This window comes from Monomorium pharaonis, chromosome 3, assembly GCF_013373865.1.
Source record: "Monomorium pharaonis isolate MP-MQ-018 chromosome 3, ASM1337386v2, whole genome shotgun sequence".
In the NCBI taxonomy this organism is placed as follows: Eukaryota; Metazoa; Arthropoda; class Insecta; order Hymenoptera; family Formicidae; genus Monomorium; species Monomorium pharaonis.
The window spans coordinates 29,699,826-29,719,945 of NC_050469.1; the positions used below are offsets into that span (position 1 = coordinate 29,699,826).

The 20,120-nt window shown below is 31.0% G+C and overlaps 3 protein-coding genes across 10 annotated transcripts; 1 reads left to right on the forward strand and 2 right to left on the reverse strand.

Moving 5' to 3' along the window:
- Window positions 1–5: 5 nt before the first annotated feature.
- On the reverse strand, window positions 6–10,786 carry LOC105837695 (caspase-1). 6 transcript variants are annotated; one of them, XM_036284906.1, is made up of 7 exons: window positions 10,670–10,786; window positions 9,131–9,297; window positions 2,740–2,804; window positions 2,068–2,324; window positions 1,656–1,834; window positions 1,396–1,540; window positions 6–847 (listed from the first exon to the last, which is right to left on the reverse strand). In XM_036284906.1, exons 4-7 carry the CDS (start codon window positions 2,303–2,305, stop codon window positions 591–593), a joined length of 819 nt encoding a protein of 272 aa, XP_036140799.1. In that variant the 5' UTR covers window positions 2,306–2,324; window positions 2,740–2,804; window positions 9,131–9,297; window positions 10,670–10,786; the 3' UTR covers window positions 6–590. The 6 variants fall into 6 exon arrangements, with proteins under 6 accessions (XP_036140799.1, XP_036140797.1, XP_036140796.1 ...); XM_036284904.1 differs by lacking the exons at window positions 9,131–9,297; window positions 10,670–10,786 and adding exons at window positions 4,682–4,739; window positions 5,032–5,969; XM_036284903.1 differs by lacking the exons at window positions 9,131–9,297; window positions 10,670–10,786 and adding exons at window positions 4,682–4,739; window positions 4,952–5,969.
- Window positions 10,787–11,960: 1,174 nt separating this feature from the next.
- Window positions 11,961–17,247, forward strand: LOC105837694 (heparan-alpha-glucosaminide N-acetyltransferase). Of its 2 annotated transcripts, none has more exons than XM_012682677.3 (12): window positions 11,961–12,293; window positions 12,794–12,995; window positions 13,070–13,179; window positions 13,283–13,389; window positions 13,829–13,938; window positions 14,108–14,202; window positions 14,275–14,382; window positions 14,991–15,243; window positions 15,341–15,620; window positions 15,986–16,110; window positions 16,198–16,381; window positions 16,599–17,247. In XM_012682677.3, exons 2-12 carry the CDS (start codon window positions 12,849–12,851, stop codon window positions 16,775–16,777), a joined length of 1,698 nt encoding a protein of 565 aa, XP_012538131.1. In that variant the 5' UTR covers window positions 11,961–12,293; window positions 12,794–12,848; the 3' UTR covers window positions 16,778–17,247. The 2 variants fall into 2 exon arrangements, with proteins under 2 accessions (XP_012538131.1, XP_012538130.1); XM_012682676.3 differs by having other exon boundaries at window positions 11,962–12,293; window positions 15,326–15,620.
- A 364-nt stretch (window positions 17,248–17,611) lies between these two features.
- Window positions 17,612–19,748, reverse strand: LOC105837689 (DNA polymerase beta-like). Of its 2 annotated transcripts, XM_012682665.3 has the most exons (6): window positions 19,529–19,746; window positions 19,203–19,402; window positions 18,951–19,111; window positions 18,595–18,889; window positions 18,077–18,272; window positions 17,612–17,972 (listed from the first exon to the last, which is right to left on the reverse strand). In XM_012682665.3, exons 1-6 carry the CDS (start codon window positions 19,593–19,595, stop codon window positions 17,878–17,880), a joined length of 1,014 nt encoding a protein of 337 aa, XP_012538119.1. In that variant the 5' UTR covers window positions 19,596–19,746; the 3' UTR covers window positions 17,612–17,877. The 2 variants fall into 2 exon arrangements, with proteins under 2 accessions (XP_012538119.1, XP_036140802.1); XM_036284909.1 differs by lacking the exon at window positions 17,612–17,972 and having other exon boundaries at window positions 18,139–18,272; window positions 18,473–18,889; window positions 19,529–19,748.
- Between the last annotated feature and the right edge of the window lie 372 nt (window positions 19,749–20,120).

Sequence of the window (20,120 nt, forward strand, 5' to 3'; positions counted from 1 at the left end):
TCATATCCAACATTAAAAATGGTTAAATTTATTATTTTATTTATCTATAAATCTATATAAAGCTATTTTTGTAAATCTAACGTCAGTTTTAGACAAATTCTATTTGTATACATGTAGATCTACTTTAATATTATAAAATCTTTGTAGATCTAACATCAATTTTTGGTATATATATACGCAGATCTACTTTGATATTGTTATATCTCTGCAAATATAATATTAAATATATTTAATTTCAAATTTATTAAAGTAGATATACGTAGATATAATTATAACTTCATAGATCTATATATTACATTTCTTCTCACTCGATTAAAAATTCAATTAGATTTTAGGTCATCTAGTTAGATCTAATGGATATAACTTTAATTATTCAAGACATATGATACATTTTTGAAGATCTGAAAAGATATAAAAAACATATCTCATGAGATACAATTGTATAAAAATAGATCTATTTTGATCTATACATATAAAGTAACATCTCTTTTATTTTTGCTCGGGAAGTAACTATATAAATAACGGTTAAATTCGTTACCGTTACTATAAAAATGTCACTACGTTATAATTACAGAAAATAAGTAACGCTTTTATCCGCTTTTTTTTCTGAATTGTTCTTTTTTTGGCCAGAAACAAATTAGTTTTCTTAGCCGATGAACCATTTCTGGTACCTGCATTTTATTGTGTAACTCTTTTTTGGAATTAATGGTGGAAAATTTGGCGACCTTATTTGTTGTCATAGTCATCATCGTTACAACATCAAGCTTTGTTCCATTTTCATCAAAAATGTCACATAAGGACTGTATATACCACGTGCCTTTTTCGGGATTTCTCCAGGAAGTATAACCTTGAAATAATAGAATTTTTCACGGACACGTGTTCACTTGTATTAATTTCTCAATACCTTAATTTTGTTACGTTATTTCACAGTAATTATTTTTTTACTAATTATAAAAAATTTGCTTTTTTTCTTTGGTAAAAAAATAATTAAATTTTTCAAATCTAGAATTATTTGCGCAGTAAAATTTTATAGTAAAAATTACTATGATAAATAATAAGCGCGGACCAAGGACAGAATTATGAAAATTTTTACTATGTTTTTCATTAAATTATTATAATATTCACACTATATAACTCTCTGAAATTTTTTTTATGGTCCGTAACTAATATTGTATAGTAATTTTTACTATAAAAATTTCTCCGTGTAAGATTGAATATTAAATTATTACAAAAATAACTTATAATAACTTTTAGTAATTTTAGTAATAAACTTAATAATCGATATAATAAAAATTGTTTTTTTTTTAGTGTGTTGAAACTTTACTACACAATAACAATTTGTGTACATTGTAAATAGCATCGAAGTAAATATGGAAGTAAGCAATTGGCATTTACCTCCAACCGTGCTATAAGATATCAGAAAATCTGCTTGAATTGGAACACGATCAAAAGCTTTTGCTGTATCAGATGCAGTTTCTTTGATTTGTATAAAGGATGCGCTACTGCTAGCGCCACTGTCGCGTTCATTGCCTCTGCAAGCCTAAACAAAAAATCAGACTAGGTAAACAAGCTGAATAAAATAAAACAAGAATGTGAAATGGGATATATTGATAATTTAGAAATAAAACAAAATTTAGAAATATTAATTGTTTTACCTGGAAGAAGAACAGCTTAGGTTTGCCTGCAAGTGTCCCGCATTTATCGGCAGTAAAAGGCTTCCAAAGCTTATCAGATGGATATACGACATCTCTCGCGCATAACCGATCGTTGCGAGTCCCATGAGTTAGTGTAATGATGCAAAGGCAATCGTTATCCGTATGATCGAGCTGACTCACTGTAACATACACAATTAAACATAGAAATTTAATTACACCTCTGCCAATTTTTTTTAGAATTCTTCATATAAACTTCTAAAATTTTTAAATATAAGTTTCTTTATATAAATAATAAGTTTAAGAATTTCACAGTTTCTGTATAATTTCAGAATTTAAAAAAATTCTGAGATTAATAAAAAGAGATAATGTAAATGATATAAGTTATATGTAATGTAAAAGATAATGTTTTTACCTTCCTTTATAACCTTCATAATTTCATTGCATGTAAAATTTTCATAAACTTTAACATCGAAATCGAGGTTCCCAAAAGTTTTTACCAGCCTATTTACGTCAATTGTCGAACCCTCTCGACTATCGGATTTACCATTAAATTTGTTGTGATTGAAGATTATACAATAGCCGCGATTTTTATGATTCATATTGTAGTATCTTGCATCATCCTTTGATATTGGCATGAATTCATTGTGCATTAAAGGTTCATTAAAGGAGCTAAAAAAATATGGAAAGAGAAATTGTAATAAAAAAAATAGTAAAGTTGTCTACATTGTTAATTAAGTATATTAATTTATTAATTGAAACTGCTATTTCATCTGATAGAAAACACATTTCTTACATTTATGTTTTCAAAATTTTATTTCTAGCTTTTGTTTAAAAAATACTAATCAAAAATAAAATAGTATGCTCTATAACTTGTTTACTAAGGATTATTTTTATATAATTTCAAATTAATATTATTTTAATAATACTGTTATATTTAGTTATTGTTATAATTGTGTAATTATGTTTCAATTTAATATTATCAAAGGCATTAAATGACACCGCATAATTGAATCTGTGTAAATATCCATAATGCCTATGTAAGTTGATAATTCTTTACCGAATAATTATTATCATTGACACTTACCTACTACTAGGTGTTACGGGTTCACTGTTACTAATGTTTAATCGCTTCAGTTTGTTAAATATTAACTAAAAAAAAAAAAATGTTTACTATATTCGAATAAATTAAAATTCTATATAAAATATCACAAATTAAAACTAATGTTTTTAAACAAGAGGTACAAAAAATCATCAAGTATACGCGTGCAAAAAGATCCTCAAAAATCTGTTTTTGTACAAACTAAACACTTAGATACTACACTATACTTTTCCGCGATGCTGATTGGTCTTCTCGCGGCGCTTACTTCGTGTTGCGAAAGTAACTGTCATTGCAATTGAATTTTGACAACTGTCAAATTTATATAAATGGTTATCTATATAATTATTGTTGTAATTTATTAGTGTCTAGTTTGTATAATACAAAAACCCCGTAAAAATTTATTCAAAAATTATTTGAAAAATGAAAATGTTATCAATGATAAAAGATAGTAAAACAAAAAACTGTCTAGAACCTAGTCATATGCAAGAATGCAAGGCGAAATTTCTACACGGGTATTGTCATTGTCATCGTCGTCGTCACCTGATGCCCAGCTAACATAATAAGAATATACCGTGCATATTTTATCATCGGTTCTACGTTGATATTAGTGATATTCTTATTAGTGATGTTCTAGCTTGTATAAACATCTACTTTATAGTTGGCGCATTTTCTATATATATCATTACTTTTGTAGAAAAAAAAAACGTAATACTTTAATTTTATAGTGTCAAATCTAAAAAATTTTGTATTATAAAAACTGGCTAAAGAATAGTAATAATGTTTTAGTTTTTATAAAAATATTTGTTCTTATAATTGGCGCAAAATATTTAGATATCATTATTATTGTAGAGAAGTTAATTTATGTGTGAGTATAATATTTAGGTTGAACCATCCAAAAGTATATACCACTTAGGTTGAATTTGATTAAAAATTTTATCTTGAATTTGTGATTTCTTTCTTATATTACTTAGGTTAAAACATCCAATAATTTTTTTGCTTAAGGGAAAAACCAAACACTTGGCGCCTTTTTTTACCTTTTTTAAAAAGGTAATTTTGTTGGGATATCACGCATTTTGTAATGTTTATAGACCACTTAGATTGAATTTAATGTATCTATCACTTAGATTGAATATCTTGAATTTTGTAAATTTTTTGTTAAAGGAAAATCACACACTTGGCGCTTTTTTTACCCTTTTTAAAAAGGTAATTTTGTTTGGATATCACGCATTTTATATTTTTTTATAAACTACTTAGTTTTATAGACCACTTAAGGTTACACTCTAAAACTTTCTCTTTGAGAAAAATTTTACTAAGAAGTTAAAGTTTATATAACGGATATAATACTATAAATTTTTAAATAAAATTTTTCTTTAGAGCATGTTTTGGAACCATGCCTAAGTTGAATTTGATGAAAACGATTATCTTGAATTTCTGTCTTCCCTTAAAGAAGCCCACACACTTGGAGCCCTTTTTACATTTTTATTTAAAAAGGTAATTATGTTTGGTCACTAATTTAATTTAAATAATATATTTCCTGAAAAATCATTAAATAAATGATTTAACCAATACTACATATGTCACTTGACACGGGCTGACCCGTGGCGCGAGCAACCTACGTAACCGATTATTAAAATAAAATAGCTCTGTAATTTTATATTAGTGTCGATGAGAGATGAAATATTGTATGATGTAGAAGAATTGTGTATTGGATAAATGTTGCTGTAATTGTCAATCAATCAATATACTATTTTTATTCTTTACTTTATTATCCTTACAACATTATCATTGAAATTATAACAATAATTACACATTTTACATCACGCAACATCTCATCTACCTCATCGATAAATCTGAGCTATGTTACTCTCTGAAATTAATTAATTTATATTGGTGTCAATGATTAAAATCATTAAATAAATAATTTAACCTCCACTACACATGTCACTTGACAGGAGCTGACCTGTGGCCGAAGCAACTTATGTGACCTGTTAAAATAAAATAGCTCTGTAATTTTATATTAGTGTCGATGAGAGATTAAATATTGTATGATGTAGAAGAATTGTGTATTGGATAAAAAATGTTGCTGTAATTGTCAATCAATATTATACTATTTTTATTCTTTACTTTATCCTTACAACATTATCATTGACAATTACAACAATAATACACATTTTACATCACGCAACATCTCATCTACCTCATCGATAAATTGAGCTATGTTACTCTCTGATTAATTAATTAATTTATATTGGTGTCAATGATTAATAATAATAAAACCTCATATATAACCTATCATCTTCACACAACTAATTCACGGCGCGAGCGAGCCACTGGTGACCACGTGACTTATACATTGCCATATACGGTGCTATAGTGACGATGCGAACGCCACACGGTAGTAGATGAGCGAAATGGATTTTCGTCCCTCATTTTCGGCACCCGCACTACCCGCAGAGATACCAACAAGGTTGACGATGACGACGACGTATCTTAAATGAAATTTTGGCTTTTCGGACTTTGCGTCGCGATATCTCCATTCATAGGACATGTAGAGAAAAAATAAAAATAGTTTTCTAATATAAATCGACCCCAAGCTTTCGATTGAGCTTACTTAGAAACTCGATCGATTTAACCGTTTCTGAGATTCAATAATCTCGAGTGCTCGCAAGTCGCGTACTCGCGTAAAGAGCACGGTCGGGCTCGCGCTGCGCTTTCACTTGGCGCGAGCCACTACCGTGTCTCTTGATTAAACAATCAGGTGCATTGCTCGGTGCGACGCCCGATATGTATAGGCCGGGCGATGTTCACGCGCGAGATATCACTTGATGACCTTTTATCGCTTACGACATTTCTTGTGCGAGTGCATTACACTCATAACACGATGTTAAACTCAGTAAACGCTTTAGATTTAAATAATAGTAGATTATCTGTTATAGTTTGGTTACTACAGTCATTTATTGTTTTCAAATCAGAATTAAAAGAATATAAAGTATAATTCTATGGCACTTCTCGAGCCCTGTAGATATTTTGATTTCGGTAAAAGAATGTTTATTTATCTACACGATAGGAAACTATGTGACAATTGATGCAATACAAAAATTTATCTGGACATTCGAACAGTAGCTCCATGTCTTCGCGTCTCTGATATAGAAGAAGTTTGTTTTGCCGATTTTAGAAGGAAAATACCTCCCTTCTCTCGTGCGAAATTTTTGGCTCTCCATTTACCTCCAGCTCGCCGAGGTTCCATAACTCCATCAAAATGTTTGCCATAAAGAAGCGATTTGTACTTTGAGATCACTGCAGAGCACCGTCTTCGTTGTTCTCGCGTCGTTGTCGAAGCATAGACTAAGGCTGCGTTCCGTTTCAACGCATGATCAGGCCCGGCATGATGCGCATAATGCATTGTATTGCATCATGCGTATCATGCGTAAAACGGAACGTACCCTAACTATAGCTAGAGCCTGTGCCTCGCCGTTCTCGCGTATCGCACTAACACATAGGCCGGTATTCATAGTCAAATCTTATTTCAAGATCGTCTCAAGCAATGTCTTAAGATGCTAATACGGCTCTGTGATTGGTTGATGGCATCTTAAGACAGTACTTAAGATGATCTTAAATATAAGATCCGACTATGAATACCGGCCTTAGACTCGCGTCGATAGCCGCTATGCACATATTCTTATCGATGTTTTTCCATGAAATGTTAAATTAACAAAGGTCTTTCACGATTAATATTTACGATTGATTCTTTATACATTCTCTTTTCTTAAATATCTAATTAGAAAATAACAAAATGCACGAAATATCCATGGATGTTACACTCTTTGTTCATAACACGACAGAAAAATATCTCTTTATGTCACGACAACGATTTCACGATAGATTACGCTTTCTACGATAATTATGCTTAGAAATCAATATTCACTATCAACTATTGTTTACAACTAAGGATTTTTCTTTCATAACAATAGAGAACTTAGAGTTTCTTCTATCTTTAATTACATCATTGATTACGACAGATTTTTAGTGATTCATTTAAAATAGATACCAACAAAAATACAAGAATCTAATTTATTTCTCTTGCGAAATTCGTCACTTCTTTAAATCAAAAAGAAAAAAATTTCAAAAAGAGATATTATTTTCTAACGTTCTCTCGTTTTCTGTTAGGAAAGTATATTTCTCCTTGGAATATGAAAAAATATCTACGGAGACATCGTGTTTAATAGTTCTGTTGGATCTATCGTAATTAATAATGTATAACGATAGAAGAAACTCTAAGTTCTCTATCGTTATGAAAGAACAATTCTTAGTTGTATTAATAATATTTGATATTAAACATCAATTTCTAAGCATAATTATTGTAGAAGGCGTAATCTATCGTGAAATCGTTGTCGTGACATCAAAAAATATTTTTCTATCGTACGAAAAAATGCGCGAAATATTCATGGATATTTCGCATTCTGTTATTTTCTAATTAGATATTGTTAACACAATTGCTCACCATTCTTTGCATTTGTATATTTTGTGTTTAATGTGATTATTTCTTGTGCTTTATGCCTTGTTCTTTGCATTTATTTATGTATTGTGGAATCATTCTGGTGATTTTAATTGCATATTGTTTGTATTGTTCTAACCCTTTTGTTTTCCATCATTTGTATTTTTGTTCTTGGTACGTATTTATTTCATTATAGAATTTATTTGTTAAACTGACATTTAATTTTAATTGATTGTATCTCATATAATTAAATTATGTTTTACATTCCTACTTATGATCTTTGTGGTTGAGCCTCTTCCCAAACAAATATGTTATGATTTAATTATTATTATCAAAGATCATCTCTATTTTAAGTAATAATTACTTTCATCGTATTTATGATTTTTTAACATTGTATCAAATAAATTTTCAGAATTATTTTAGAATTTATACCTTGCTAGTGAATTATTTCATATTCACGATAACTTAATAAGTTAATTGTTAAAATCTTTGCTTATAAAAATCCTTTTTCACTAAAGCATAAAAGTACATTTCAAAATTCGTTTATCTTTTTGTCAAAATTGATTAGTTATTCATTCCTCTTAAATTGATTTGTTGCCAAAATTTACAAAACGTAATATTTGCTCTGACTATTTCTAACAGATGTTTAAGAAAAAAGAATGCATGAAAAATTAATTGTAGATATTAAATGTGATAGACCTATGTTAATTTAATATTCCATGGAAAAAACCGATAAGAATATGTGCGTAGCGGCTATTGACGCGAGTCTAGGCGCCAGTGCGGCAGGACGCGAGAGCCAGAGGATGCATTCCACTTAAAGCTCGCAACGACCGAACGAAATCACTTTAGTCTTGTTGTTTATCAAATATTAAACAAGGATAAACGACGCTCGCGAATAAACGACGCTCGCGAGCGTTGCAGGCGATAAGTGGAACGCACCCAATGTCGTCAAACTCTCATCAGCGAGAGCGGCGAGCAGAGATGGGTAATTAAAATACGTAAATTACGTAATACACGTCGCGTAATAAACTATGTAATATACATGGACGGTTTTCTACTATATGTATATTACATACAGGGATGGAAAAGTTATTTTTTAAAAGTAACTCGTTACCGTTATACTTGTTACTAAGTCAAAAAAGTAATTCGTTACTCGTTACTGATTCTCAAAAGTAACTTGTTACCGTTACCGTTACATAAGAAGTAACGATTTGTTACTTTTTCCGTTACTTTTTTAATGTTAAAATGAGCTGGATAACGTCCCAGACAACAAATTTACATCCGTAGTACGTCCTTGAGACATCATGCTAGTTATCCCGCGATTGTAACAAAATCGTTTTATGGGATGCCCATAGGACCGTGAATGTCCTCTTTTTTTACCACCAGTAAGACGATCTTGTTGACGTCATAAAGACGTCCCTACAATAACACAAGATCTCCATAAGACACCGAGAGACATTCAAATTTACATCTATAGTACGTCTTTGTGACATTATCCCGTACTTATAAATAACATTCTGTAATAACATTCCCCATCATTGACAGGACTAAATAAAAAAAGAAATTGTGATTAAGAAATACATTTCTTACATTTATATCTTCAAAGTTTTATTTTTAGCTTTTTTTAAAAAAATATTAATTAGAAACAAAGTAGTATGTTACTGACCTTCGATCCTCTACAACTCGTTTACTAAGAATTATTTTTTATACAATTTCTAATCAATATTGTTTTAATAATATTGTTATATTTAGTTATTGTTAAAATTTGTGCAATATCTAAATTTAATATTATTAGAGCCATTGAATCACATCGTATAATTAAACCAATACCTGTGTAAGTTAATAATGATTTACCAAACAGTTATTACCATTGACACTTACCTAACTGGTATATCGGGTTTAGCATCAATTGCATTTGATTTTTTCTTATTGGATTGGGATGATCTCACAAAATACAAATCATCCTGTCTTGTCTTGTTAGATTGGGATAATTCCGCAGTACACAAATTCAGCGTATTTATTTCATTTTTATATAGCTCCAATTATACCTAAGAAAATAAACGTAATATATTTACATGCTCGAATAAATTAAAATTATACAGAGTAAATGATGAATACCATCCACTAATTCATAGGAAGATAGGAGGGACTAAGATAAACGTAAAAATCAATCATCGTTTTGGAATACCGTAATAATAACCAAAGTATTAATTTTTCAAATTACACAAATGAGAGCGTGCCGAGGGAAACGCTCGAGCTGCTTGAGCTACAGGCCCATCCCTGGTGAAAATACATATCGGAGCATAAATCGAATATAAAGGAACCTGAGTAATAAAAGCGTTAACGAAACTTCCGTGAAACATAAATTGAAACAATAAAATGTAAAAAAAGTGTTAACACTTTTTTTTATTTAGCAATAAACATTGTGAATACCAAATTAATGAAATTTCATGATACATTTACGATAAATTCTTTCGTTTTCTTAAATATCTTATTTACAGTATGACACAATTCAAATTTTGTTTCTTATCGTATCGTATCATACTGATAAATTTTACATTGATAAAAAAACTATCACAAATGTACAATTGATTATGAAATTGAGACCGTAAAAAAAAAGAAATATGTGTGTAACTCTTCAAGTTATTCGCAAAAATTCGCAAAATGGCGGCCTCTTAAAAGACGCAATTTTTAACACCTTAAAGTTAATTGACTTTGAAAGCAAATATTCTAGTTTGCGCCATAACCATATATAACATTTTTTAAACAATATTTTGTTTTTTTTCAGACACTCTAATCGATCGGGATCATGTCCGCTATAAAAATGATTTTTTTTCAAAATACTGCAAAAACGTGCAGAAAGCACAATTAAAATAACAATAAAAAATTAAAAATAATTTTTTTCTTGTACTTTAAGGTGTTATATTTATGTAAACAATTTTACTAATATGTCTCTGTTTCTTCAAGTTACAGCTTCTAAAAAAATTACGTAAATTTTAGACCGAACAAGTAGAATGTCTTAAATTCATATCACGTTCGAAGAATAGAATATAGTATATCTATATCAGGTAGGATTCTTATCAACAATTTTGTATATACATATATAATTATTTATAAGAACCATACAATTTTTCTAAAAAAATGTCTTTATGTTTATTTTTAAAACCAGAATTTAAAGGCCATAAAGTATTCCATGGTACTTCAATTTCTGTAAATATTTTAATTTCGATATAAGAATAATGTTTATTTGTCTATACAAGGAATTAAATAACGTGACAACTGATGTAACATAAAAATATGCCTGCGAACTCGGTGTTAAAATAATTCTGTGACATAAAAGAAGTTGATTTTGCTAATTTCAGAAAGAAAATACCTCCTTTCTCTTCCGCGAAATTTTCGGCTCTCTATCTCGATTTTTACCTCGCCGATCGCCGAGAACTCCATGTCGCATTGAGAAGGGATTTGTACCCTGAGATCATTGCAGAGCACCGTCTTCGTCGTTCTCGCGTCGTCGTCGAGAGTTCTACCAGAAGACATGATACCACTACGTTCAGAAGATTGACTGCGAAAGGGTCGATTTTAAATAAGGTTCCAGTTACCGTATAATATCTATTACCGGCGCCTTATCAGGTCTTATCACGTTTCATCACTATCGCATGTTATCCGTTGTCGTGATTAAGCCGCCAGTAGAAAAGTTCATGTATATTCGCAAGACCACAGATATCATTTTACGTAGAATGTTCGTTGTTGCAATACGTAATAATTAGAGTCCAACTGAAACTACATTTTTATTTTTAGTCGAAACTGAAACCGAAAAAAGAAATTTTCATAGAAATTTTAAGAAGACCGTAGGTTTATTCATTTTGTTTGTATACTTTTGACATTTTTACACTTTAGCTTGTTGTGCAACGGGCATTAAGTGTAATAGTGTCGAAGATGCAAACAACGAGAATAAGCTTTAGGCGTATTTTTCGAACTTTTATGTGAGCGCAAGTATGTAATGAGTGTGGTCGAGCGGTTACAAGCACAACATTCAATTCGTCCCAAAATGTTATTATCAAATTAAGAAGAAATAAATGAACAAAATACAAAATGTAAATATAAATTCCAACTACAGCAAGAATAAAGTTAATATAATAATGTATAACAATATTACTACGTTAACCCGTAGGAAAAAATTATGCAAAAATTACTGCATAAAAAATTGCATATTAACGACCGAGTAACGTGCTAACACAGTGCCGCGTTTCGTATTTTAATTATCGCTACGCGTGAAACATGACGCGGCATTTCGGACGACCGCGTGTGTATTGTACGCAAGTAGAAATAAACATTCTTTAATATAACGACAAGTGTCTCTGTGACTTGTGGACCCGGCCCTCATCAGCACTCCTTTCGCGAGTTCCAACTATTTAGGCAGGAACGATGCCGAAAATATGTATCGTTTCAAATTGAAATTCAGATTTGCACCCATAGCATACTTATTGAAATTGGAACGCTATTGGTAGCATGATTTTGTGACGACATTCAGCTACATTCAGCAGATTCAACAGTTGAGCAACATTACTAGATTTTCCGTTGAATAATGCCGTTGATTTGCTGGTTCTATAAGTCAGAACCAATCATGTCCGATTGCTACTTAGCTGCTGAGCTGCTGAACGCGCCTATTGCTTGCAGCGCTGACAGTCAATTTTGGAACACAGTCGGTGACAGACGTTTGCCTGTGATCACGACTGCGTCGATGTGCTCCGTTTTCCTACTCCTACCCCACGCTTTCCATTCCGCAAGTCGCAACAAAAGGAAAACGCAGTTGTGAATCATTTATTCTAGCAGGCCTGAGATCAGTTTTTCCTTTACAAAACCCAGAATCAATTAAGAGAAATAAGCGATTTGCCGAATTCGAGGAAACACGACGCAAAAGTTTCGAACGTCGGTTCCGAAATAGAAATAACACTCAATCTTTTGCGTTGTAATTTATACAATGCTCTCTACTTGAAAAGTCTACTCGGGATCCTGCTATTCTCTTGCATCAGCTATGCAGCAGGTAGGTGAACGGTGAACAACGTGAAAAGAATTTTTTTGTTAAGGATTGCTTAACTAATCTGCATAAGCTCGATATTTTTGTGCACAAAATGTTTTCTTGAAAGGTGATTTGACATTTGGGAGAATCTTTGACAAGTATTTATCTATTCGAAAAAATTTGCGACACGGCGACTGAAATGTTATTCTGAGAATGCGATCGACAGTTTGTTTCTCATTAAATATCTCGGTTACTCGACAGTTAGCGCAAACTCTTGCTAGTCGCGTTTTTGTTGCGAAGAATTCGCATTTTAATTCGCTCATTCCAGCCGTTTTTCGCTTTTTTCCCCCCCTTGCACCCCCTTGTTCTTGGTAGGTTATAGATCTGTTTTAAGTGCGCAAAAGCGCAACGCAGTTACAAGGAAAACAGATCTGTCATAGCTTGTCAGTGTTTCGTTATATCCGTTTCTTTTTCGGAGTTATATGTATTTCTATATATTTACTCATTTATTAATTTTTTTTCAGTGGGATTTATATTAGAAGATCTGGATTCTGACGAAACAACTCTGACTGTAGCAAGATGCCTTTCACAAATCAGTGGGCTATGGCCAATAATCCTTGTCTTGACGCTAATGCATCGCTTGGAATAGACGAGGCGTGTTTCAGCATTCTGAACGAATACAATACATCTGTTACATTTTATTCTCGATCGTCAGAGTGTCACATGGTACATACACTTTAATATAGAAAAAAAAATTTATTGAAATTGATTGATAACAACATTATCCTTTGCTATTGCAGTGCGATGGTGCACCACAGGCAACTTTACCACCAGGAGAAAACACCACGTTAGTTGTATCAACGAAATATCCTCTGTATATGTTTTATGAAGCCACTTACAGATATTGCCAGTAAGTAACTTAAGAGTGTCACAAATTCTGTGACGGTGTCTTGCTTGTTCCATCTTTTATTGAGACGTAAGGATATGCAACTGTCATATTGTAATGTTTACAGCCAAACATACAATTTTAAGGAGCATGGAAGTTATGGATGGAATATTTCTGAGAAGGAGCGGTGCTCGGATATCTACACGATTCGTGAACCGATAAATGGCTATCTTCGTAAGAATTTACATCCTTCAAGTCTTACATCCATTTTTACTAATATAGATTAACTCCTCATAGGCAATTTTTTGGCACAATTTTACTCTCAAATTTTATTTTGTTCAAATTTTAATTTTTATTAAATAGAGATTTTAATATGTTAATTAAAAAAAATTATTTAGTAATGTAACAAATATTGGAAAGTAAACCTGAAGTTTTTAGAATTATTGTAAGTCTAGAACAGTAAATAAATTTAGGTTAAAAGACAAAAAAGATTGCCCAGATTGTCTACGAAATAAATAAAAATATGATTGCTCATGGAAGAATAATTTTAAAAATTGAAAGAAGATAAAGAGCATGTAAAACTAAGATTGAAGTCAATTTACATTAGTGAAAATGAATTACATATCTATTTTTATCTTTATGAAATTGGTGTTAATGATTATTCATTTTTCAGCAATATTTGCAGCTTTTATGGTGTACGTTTTGTTATCGATTTTATTTGCCACCGCCAAGGTTATTATACGTGTAGTAAAGGGAAAATTGTCTCCAGATAACATACGCGATGTAAATATTTTTGCACAAAAGTATATTGTAATTAATTAAAGCTATTATAGATTTTATATTAAACTTAAAAAAATAACGAATTGTTACTTTCTAAGTAAATAACTTTATAAAGTAATATTTCTAAACCTGTAATCATATATGTCATGCTGAATACTACTTATGCATTCAGGATTTGGACGAACTTCAAGAAACAGAGACGTCAACTCCAATAGTTAGGACAAGCAGATCTAGTACGAGGATACGTTCACTTGATACGTTCCGAGGGTATCTTTCGTATTTACATGTAAAATGATGTACGCAAATCAGTTTAAGCTAAATATGTAAAAATAATTTCAGAATTGCTATATTATTGATGATATTTGTCAATAACGGCGGTGGCAAATACGTGTTCTTCAATCACAGTGCATGGAACGGTCTAACAGTGGCCGACTTAGTATTACCTTGGTAAAATATTTATTCGTACTTTATATATAGAGAATGGATAAAATAACACGCATACTTGAAAAATACTCTATTTATTTTTTAATAAAGGAGTCCATTTTTGTATTTTATACAGATTCTGTTTTTGTTGAGATAGTTATAAAAATATGCTTAAATAGTAATTAATGGAATATTATTCTTGTAATTGGACATTTTCAATTGCTTATATAAGTTACATTGAAAAAGAAAATGTACTTCTCTATTTTTCAAAAAATTGAGAAGGTTTTCTGTTATATGAAACTTCTTTTTTATATTTAGTGTAATTATCTGATTTAAATTATTAGCAGTTTTTAATAGCAAAGTAAGCAGCAATTTTTCTCCTTTAATATATTTTTTTTAATCTTAATATTTTTTTAAGATGTTCAACTAGAAGAATGTGTAATATTATACTGGTGACTAAGCATTATATGACTTTGTTCTAACATGGATAAAATCTATGAATATAAAAATAAATGTTAGATTAATCTTTTATTGATAAATTAAGTAGTGTATTTATCAGGTATTTACATTATTTTATCTCAATTCTATATATTTTATTCTATCGTCATTATACTCTTATATTGCGATTTCAGGTTTGCATGGATTATGGGATTATCGATTACTATATCAAAACGATCGGAGCTTCGTGTCTCGAACTCTCGCGGGAAGATCATTTTGCGTTGTCTGCAGCGCGCACTTATTCTTGTACTTCTCGGATTGATGCTCAACTCAATGCATGCAAAGTCACTAAAGGATCTTCGATTTCCGGGTGTCCTCCAGTTGTTGGCCGTTTCGTATTTTGTATGCGCCACTATTGAGACTATATTTATGAGGACGCATTCTCAGGTTTGAATTATATTTTCCTTATAATAACATGTTACGCGTCTATCTATGGTGGACCAATTTGTGATAATAAATAATCTCTTAGGACGACGTGTTACAGTTCGGACGATTTTCAATCCTACGAGATATCTTGAACAATTGGGTGCAATGGTTGATCATTTTAGCGATTATGGTGACACATATTTTAATCACATTTTTGCTGCCTGTCCCGAATTGCCCGACAGGATACTTGGGACCTGGTGGTGCTTCTCATTATGGAAAGTTCCCGAACTGTACTGGAGGTGCAGCCGGTCACATTGACAGACTCGTGTTTGGCAGTCATATGTACTCTAAGACACAAAATCCTGTGTACGGTACTATTTTGCCTCATGATCCTGAAGGTGTGTACGAAAAAAAAATGTTATTCTTTTAAATAAAATCGATAATTTGAAGCTTTAAAAGAAAACGTACTTTAAAATACTTTTCTATTAATTTTTGATTGATGTTTCATCGAGCTTACAGTTCTTCAAAGTAAAGCAAAAATATTGAAAAAGATACCAATTTTTAATTTGATATAATTTAGGAATGAGATATTATAGAAATAACACTAAAAAATAAATTTACAGCTCTATTTCTTTTTTTAATGCATTTTTTTAACTTTACGATTTTTTTCATCAAGATTTTATTTAAGTTCTATGAGATACAAGGAAATCACAAGCATTTCTAAATTTATGAACAATAGTGTGTAACTAAAATTTCATTACAGGTATAATGAATACTATTTCTATAATACTTGTCGTATACATGGGTGTCCACGCTGGAAAGATTTTATTGCTCTACTACCAATGCAATGCTAGAGTAATACGATGGTTGCTATGGGCATCCATCACCGTAAGTATCCTTTTAATTTAATATTAAAGCAACAAAAAGAAGAATATACAATTTATATATTTAATAATAATCGATATTAATGTTTAGGGTCTTGTTGCTGGAGGATTATGTCACTTTGATAAAGAAACTGGAGCAATACCGGTCAGCAAGAAAATGATGTCACTCTCATTTGTTTTGACAGTATCCTGTTTTGCATTTTTATTATATGCAATATTACATTTCTTTGTTGATTATAAACAATATTGGAGTGGTGCACCATTTATATATGCAGGTTTGTAATTGTATTTGCATACAAAGACTCAATGATCTCAACATTATGTTTAAGGTGTTCGGCAACAGGTGGCAGAAATTTTAAAGTGATTCAAAAATTGTCGAACATTCTATATGCATACATTTTGTTTTTTGTCTCTTTTTGCTCAAACGTTTACTATTTTTTGCTATTAATTGTAATTAAATAAAATAAATTATATATTTCATATTTATTTTAGGTTTGAATCCAATTACTCTATATGTTGGTCATACTCTTACTATGGGCTTGTTTCCATGGGCTTGGAAACTGTCGCATGCTACGCATTGGTCAATCCTCGCTATGAATTTGTGGACCACAGTTTTATGGGGTGTTATCGCATATTGGTTGTATTTAAAGGACGTTATTATATCCGTTTAAAATTGTTGATGATATTAACGATTTTATCATGACGATTTTATCGTCATAATCCCATGTAAAGAGCCGTAACTAAGCAGAGGTACAGGCTTATGTCTCAGAACGAAGAAGAGATCGTGAGATAAAACTTCAAAATATTCATCAAAAATATTAAAACATTTTTAATTTTGCCATCATGCTCTCAAATTTGAAGTCTCGCTCAATATTTTACAATCTCGTGGCCTTGAATTAATTGAATTATATCTAAATATCAACTTTGTTCTCCGAATATTTCTCTTCCCGTTTCTATTGCTTTGTATAACAGATATCTTAGCAAATTTGAGCAAAAAACTAAGAATTATCGAAGATCGATTTTTGGTCAAGAATGATTATCCAATCTTTAAAATTTAAATTGAATATAATGTCGTTAATTTAATTTATCAACCAAATAGATATTAATTATGATATAATTAAAGAATTTATTAAAATAACCAGAAAAGAATAATTAAAGTATTTATTTGCATTTATATTTAATATTTTTATAAATAATACTTTATATTTAATATTTTTTTAAATATACTTATGATACACAAATTTATTTATCAACAATTATTAAATTGTATTTATTTTATTATTTCCTCTCCCAAGAAAAATAAAGAACTCCTAAAGATAAAAATTGCCCAAGCATATAAAAAAGTAGTTACGGCTCTAATTTTACGTGTGCAAGGAATTAAGTAAATTATTGCAGATTGCTTGCAACACTGTTAGTGCAGATAGAGATGCTTATGGGTTGTGTGATTTACAGAGATAAATATTTCTAAAATAAAATGATAAGAGAAACGAAATGGAAAGAGAAGGTAGTTAGGTTGCTTATACAAGCAATCATCGTTTATTGATAAATATTGTAAAATTATGCAACGTAATTTTCATCTTAATCATTATTATATATTAATTTTTTGAATAAAATGTTTATAAGATTTATCGACTTAATCGACTTTTATTTTTAACATCAATTTTGATACAAATTAATTTGTTTTTCGATAATAAATATATACGATATAGATAATAAATATAAAACGTGTGGCAATAAACTATTGATATAAAAAGGAATATCTTATCATTATTTATACATCTCTGTCTCTTGGATCTTTATAGGGTAAATCCAATAATTTGAAGACGTCTTCTTCAGACGTAATTTTTTCAGCTTCTCCCGGAAGACCTAAAAATAATTTTTTTTGTAATTATAAAATTATCTTTCTGTACATTCTCGTAACTATGAAATTTCTCGAATTACTAAAATTTCCCATTATTCACACACTCTACCTTCAATCGTGAGGCGCTTCAGCGCGTATTCGTTTAACGTATATTTCTTTTCCAATGCATGCGCCCTCATATTCTTATTAAACAGATCACTTCCTGTGAAGTAAAGTACAGCGCAGTAATATTGATCGTGAAACGTAAGACGTATGTCCAATCGTCTGAAGGGCTTGCCTTTAGCCTCTGGTAACTTACACACTCCCTGTGCGAAAATACAATATATGATTAAATCTTTGTACATACGTTATTCTTCAATTCCTTCTTGTACACATTGAGGTCGTTTGTGTTTATATTTTTCATCACGTCCAAAAAAGTATAGAAACATTTATTATCCTTTACATATATCTTAATGTTCTTAGGAAGTATTTGTAGTTATTTAAAAAATTATATATAAATACTTTCTATAATTAATTATAATGCTGTTAGAGAAAACAAATGCGCGAGATGTTGATCACCCCATTATATGCACACAGATTAAAAATATCTTCATAATAAGCACTTCTTGGCTTATCTCGCTTCAGTACCATAAATTTACTGGACCCGAGAGACATCCTGTCTGTAATTAGTTCCTTCTTTTCAAGACATTCGACAATTGCTTTTAATGACACGGCCTTCTTTTGCTCATCTTTTGCTTCTGATGTATAATCAGGATGTGTCACAAGAGCATCGATATCTCCACTCTCCTCTTTGCCACGTCTGTAACTTCCACAGATGGTTAGGAGATAAGCACTGTCTAACTTTTTGATGGCTTTCTTCATTATCTTTTCTATCTCTGTAATTTCTGCCCTAGGTATTTTCTTTTCAAAATCATCAAAGTACCTGAAAAAATTTGTCATACTGATCAAAATGTCTCTACAGTGTCAAAGAATCAATTTCATACTTCAACCCCAGCTTCTGATGATGTGTGAGTTTGTCCTGATGCTTCTTGAGATCCTCCAAGGTCTTGATACCAGCTTCCACTAAGTCCTTTGCTTTGGCAGGACCTATGCCGGATACTCGGGCCAACAGAGTAATGGCAACATTATTCTCATCCTTTTTAATCTAAAAAAAAAAAGAAAGCAATATGTAAAGAAACTTTTATACTCTATTATTAAATTTTTCTAGAAATAATAGAAATTAACAAGATACATACATCTTCTAGCTTCTGCAGTTTCCCGGTCTGTAGAAATTCGTCTATCTTCTTTGCAATTTTTACTCCTATCCCAGGTAGCTTCTTCGCCTCCTCGCCGCTCTTGACTCTCTCCGTCAGAGTGCTCAACGTTCCAGCTGCTTTGCGATAGGCGTTGTACTTATAAACGTTTTTACTGACATTACGCTCGTAATCCGCCAGTTCTGCAAATAGACGTTATATCGTGTACCTATCATGCATTCTTATAATAGAAATCAAATGGAATCGCATTCCCTTTTCTTCAAAATGAAGAAATTATTTTACAACATGCGCGGACAAACATCGCTTACCCATCAAAAAGTCGCACAAGTCTTGATTTGGATTGTTCGCGTTGCTCGTGGCCTTCCTTTTACCCATTATGTACGAGAAAATGCGAAGCAGATTCTGACGAGATCGATTCGGTTTGACTTCTTAATTTCGTTTAATTCGAATGTTTGTTTACTGCGACGCAAATGACCGCTGCTTTCCGAGGTTTGTTCTGCAGATAGTACCTACCTCTCGGCATTTGAAGGAAATTATACATATATGAAATCTGTTAGCAGCTCGAAGGTATCGTGTCTAGATATTCGTGCACCATGGTCGTTATTTCAAAAAGAACCGGTAATCATGTTTCAAACTTTAATTTAAAAAAATTGAAAATTAAATTTTATTTCAAATTTACTTTAATCATATTACCATATGTATAAATATTTTAGATAAAATTTTTATAAAATTAATCGAGCGTTAACATAAATTTTAGAAGTAAATTTTTCTTTTAAATAAACATTTATATGTGTGTGATGTAGATACTAATTTTAAAATCGCTCATCAGTTGACAAGTCTGAATGTTAGAATTCAAATTAATAGCCGCTTAGACCCCTCAAAAGATTCCTCGACAATACA

Excerpts from the sequence above, each read along its gene's own strand:
- LOC105837695 (XM_036284902.1), bottom strand. The coding sequence starts at position 6,024 with ATGGCAAACATTTTGATGGAGTTATGGAACCTCGGCGAGCTGGAGGTA. Across the intron at positions 2,805-5,940 it reads TTTCGCACGAGAGAAGGGAG|TTAATATTTAACAAACTGAA; the intron begins GTATTTTCCTTC and ends TTTTTTTTTTAG. Across the intron at positions 1,835-2,067 it reads TATGAAGGTTATAAAGGAAG|TGAGTCAGCTCGATCATACG; the intron begins GTAAAAACATTA and ends TGTATGTTACAG.
- LOC105837694 (XM_012682676.3), top strand. The coding sequence starts at position 12,849 with ATGCCTTTCACAAATCAGTGGGCTATGGCCAATAATCCTTGTCTTGAC. Across the intron at positions 15,244-15,325 it reads TTATGAGGACGCATTCTCAG|GACGACGTGTTACAGTTCGG; the intron begins GTTTGAATTATA and ends ATAATCTCTTAG. Across the intron at positions 16,111-16,197 it reads TGCTATGGGCATCCATCACC|GGTCTTGTTGCTGGAGGATT; the intron begins GTAAGTATCCTT and ends ATTAATGTTTAG.
- LOC105837689 (XM_012682665.3), bottom strand. The coding sequence starts at position 19,595 with ATGGGTAAAAGGAAGGCCACGAGCAACGCGAACAATCCAAATCAAGAC. Across the intron at positions 19,403-19,528 it reads CTTGTGCGACTTTTTGATGG|AACTGGCGGATTACGAGCGT; the intron begins GTAAGCGATGTT and ends GTCTATTTGCAG. Across the intron at positions 19,112-19,202 it reads AACTGCAGAAGCTAGAAGAT|ATTAAAAAGGATGAGAATAA; the intron begins GTATGTATCTTG and ends TTTTTTTTTTAG.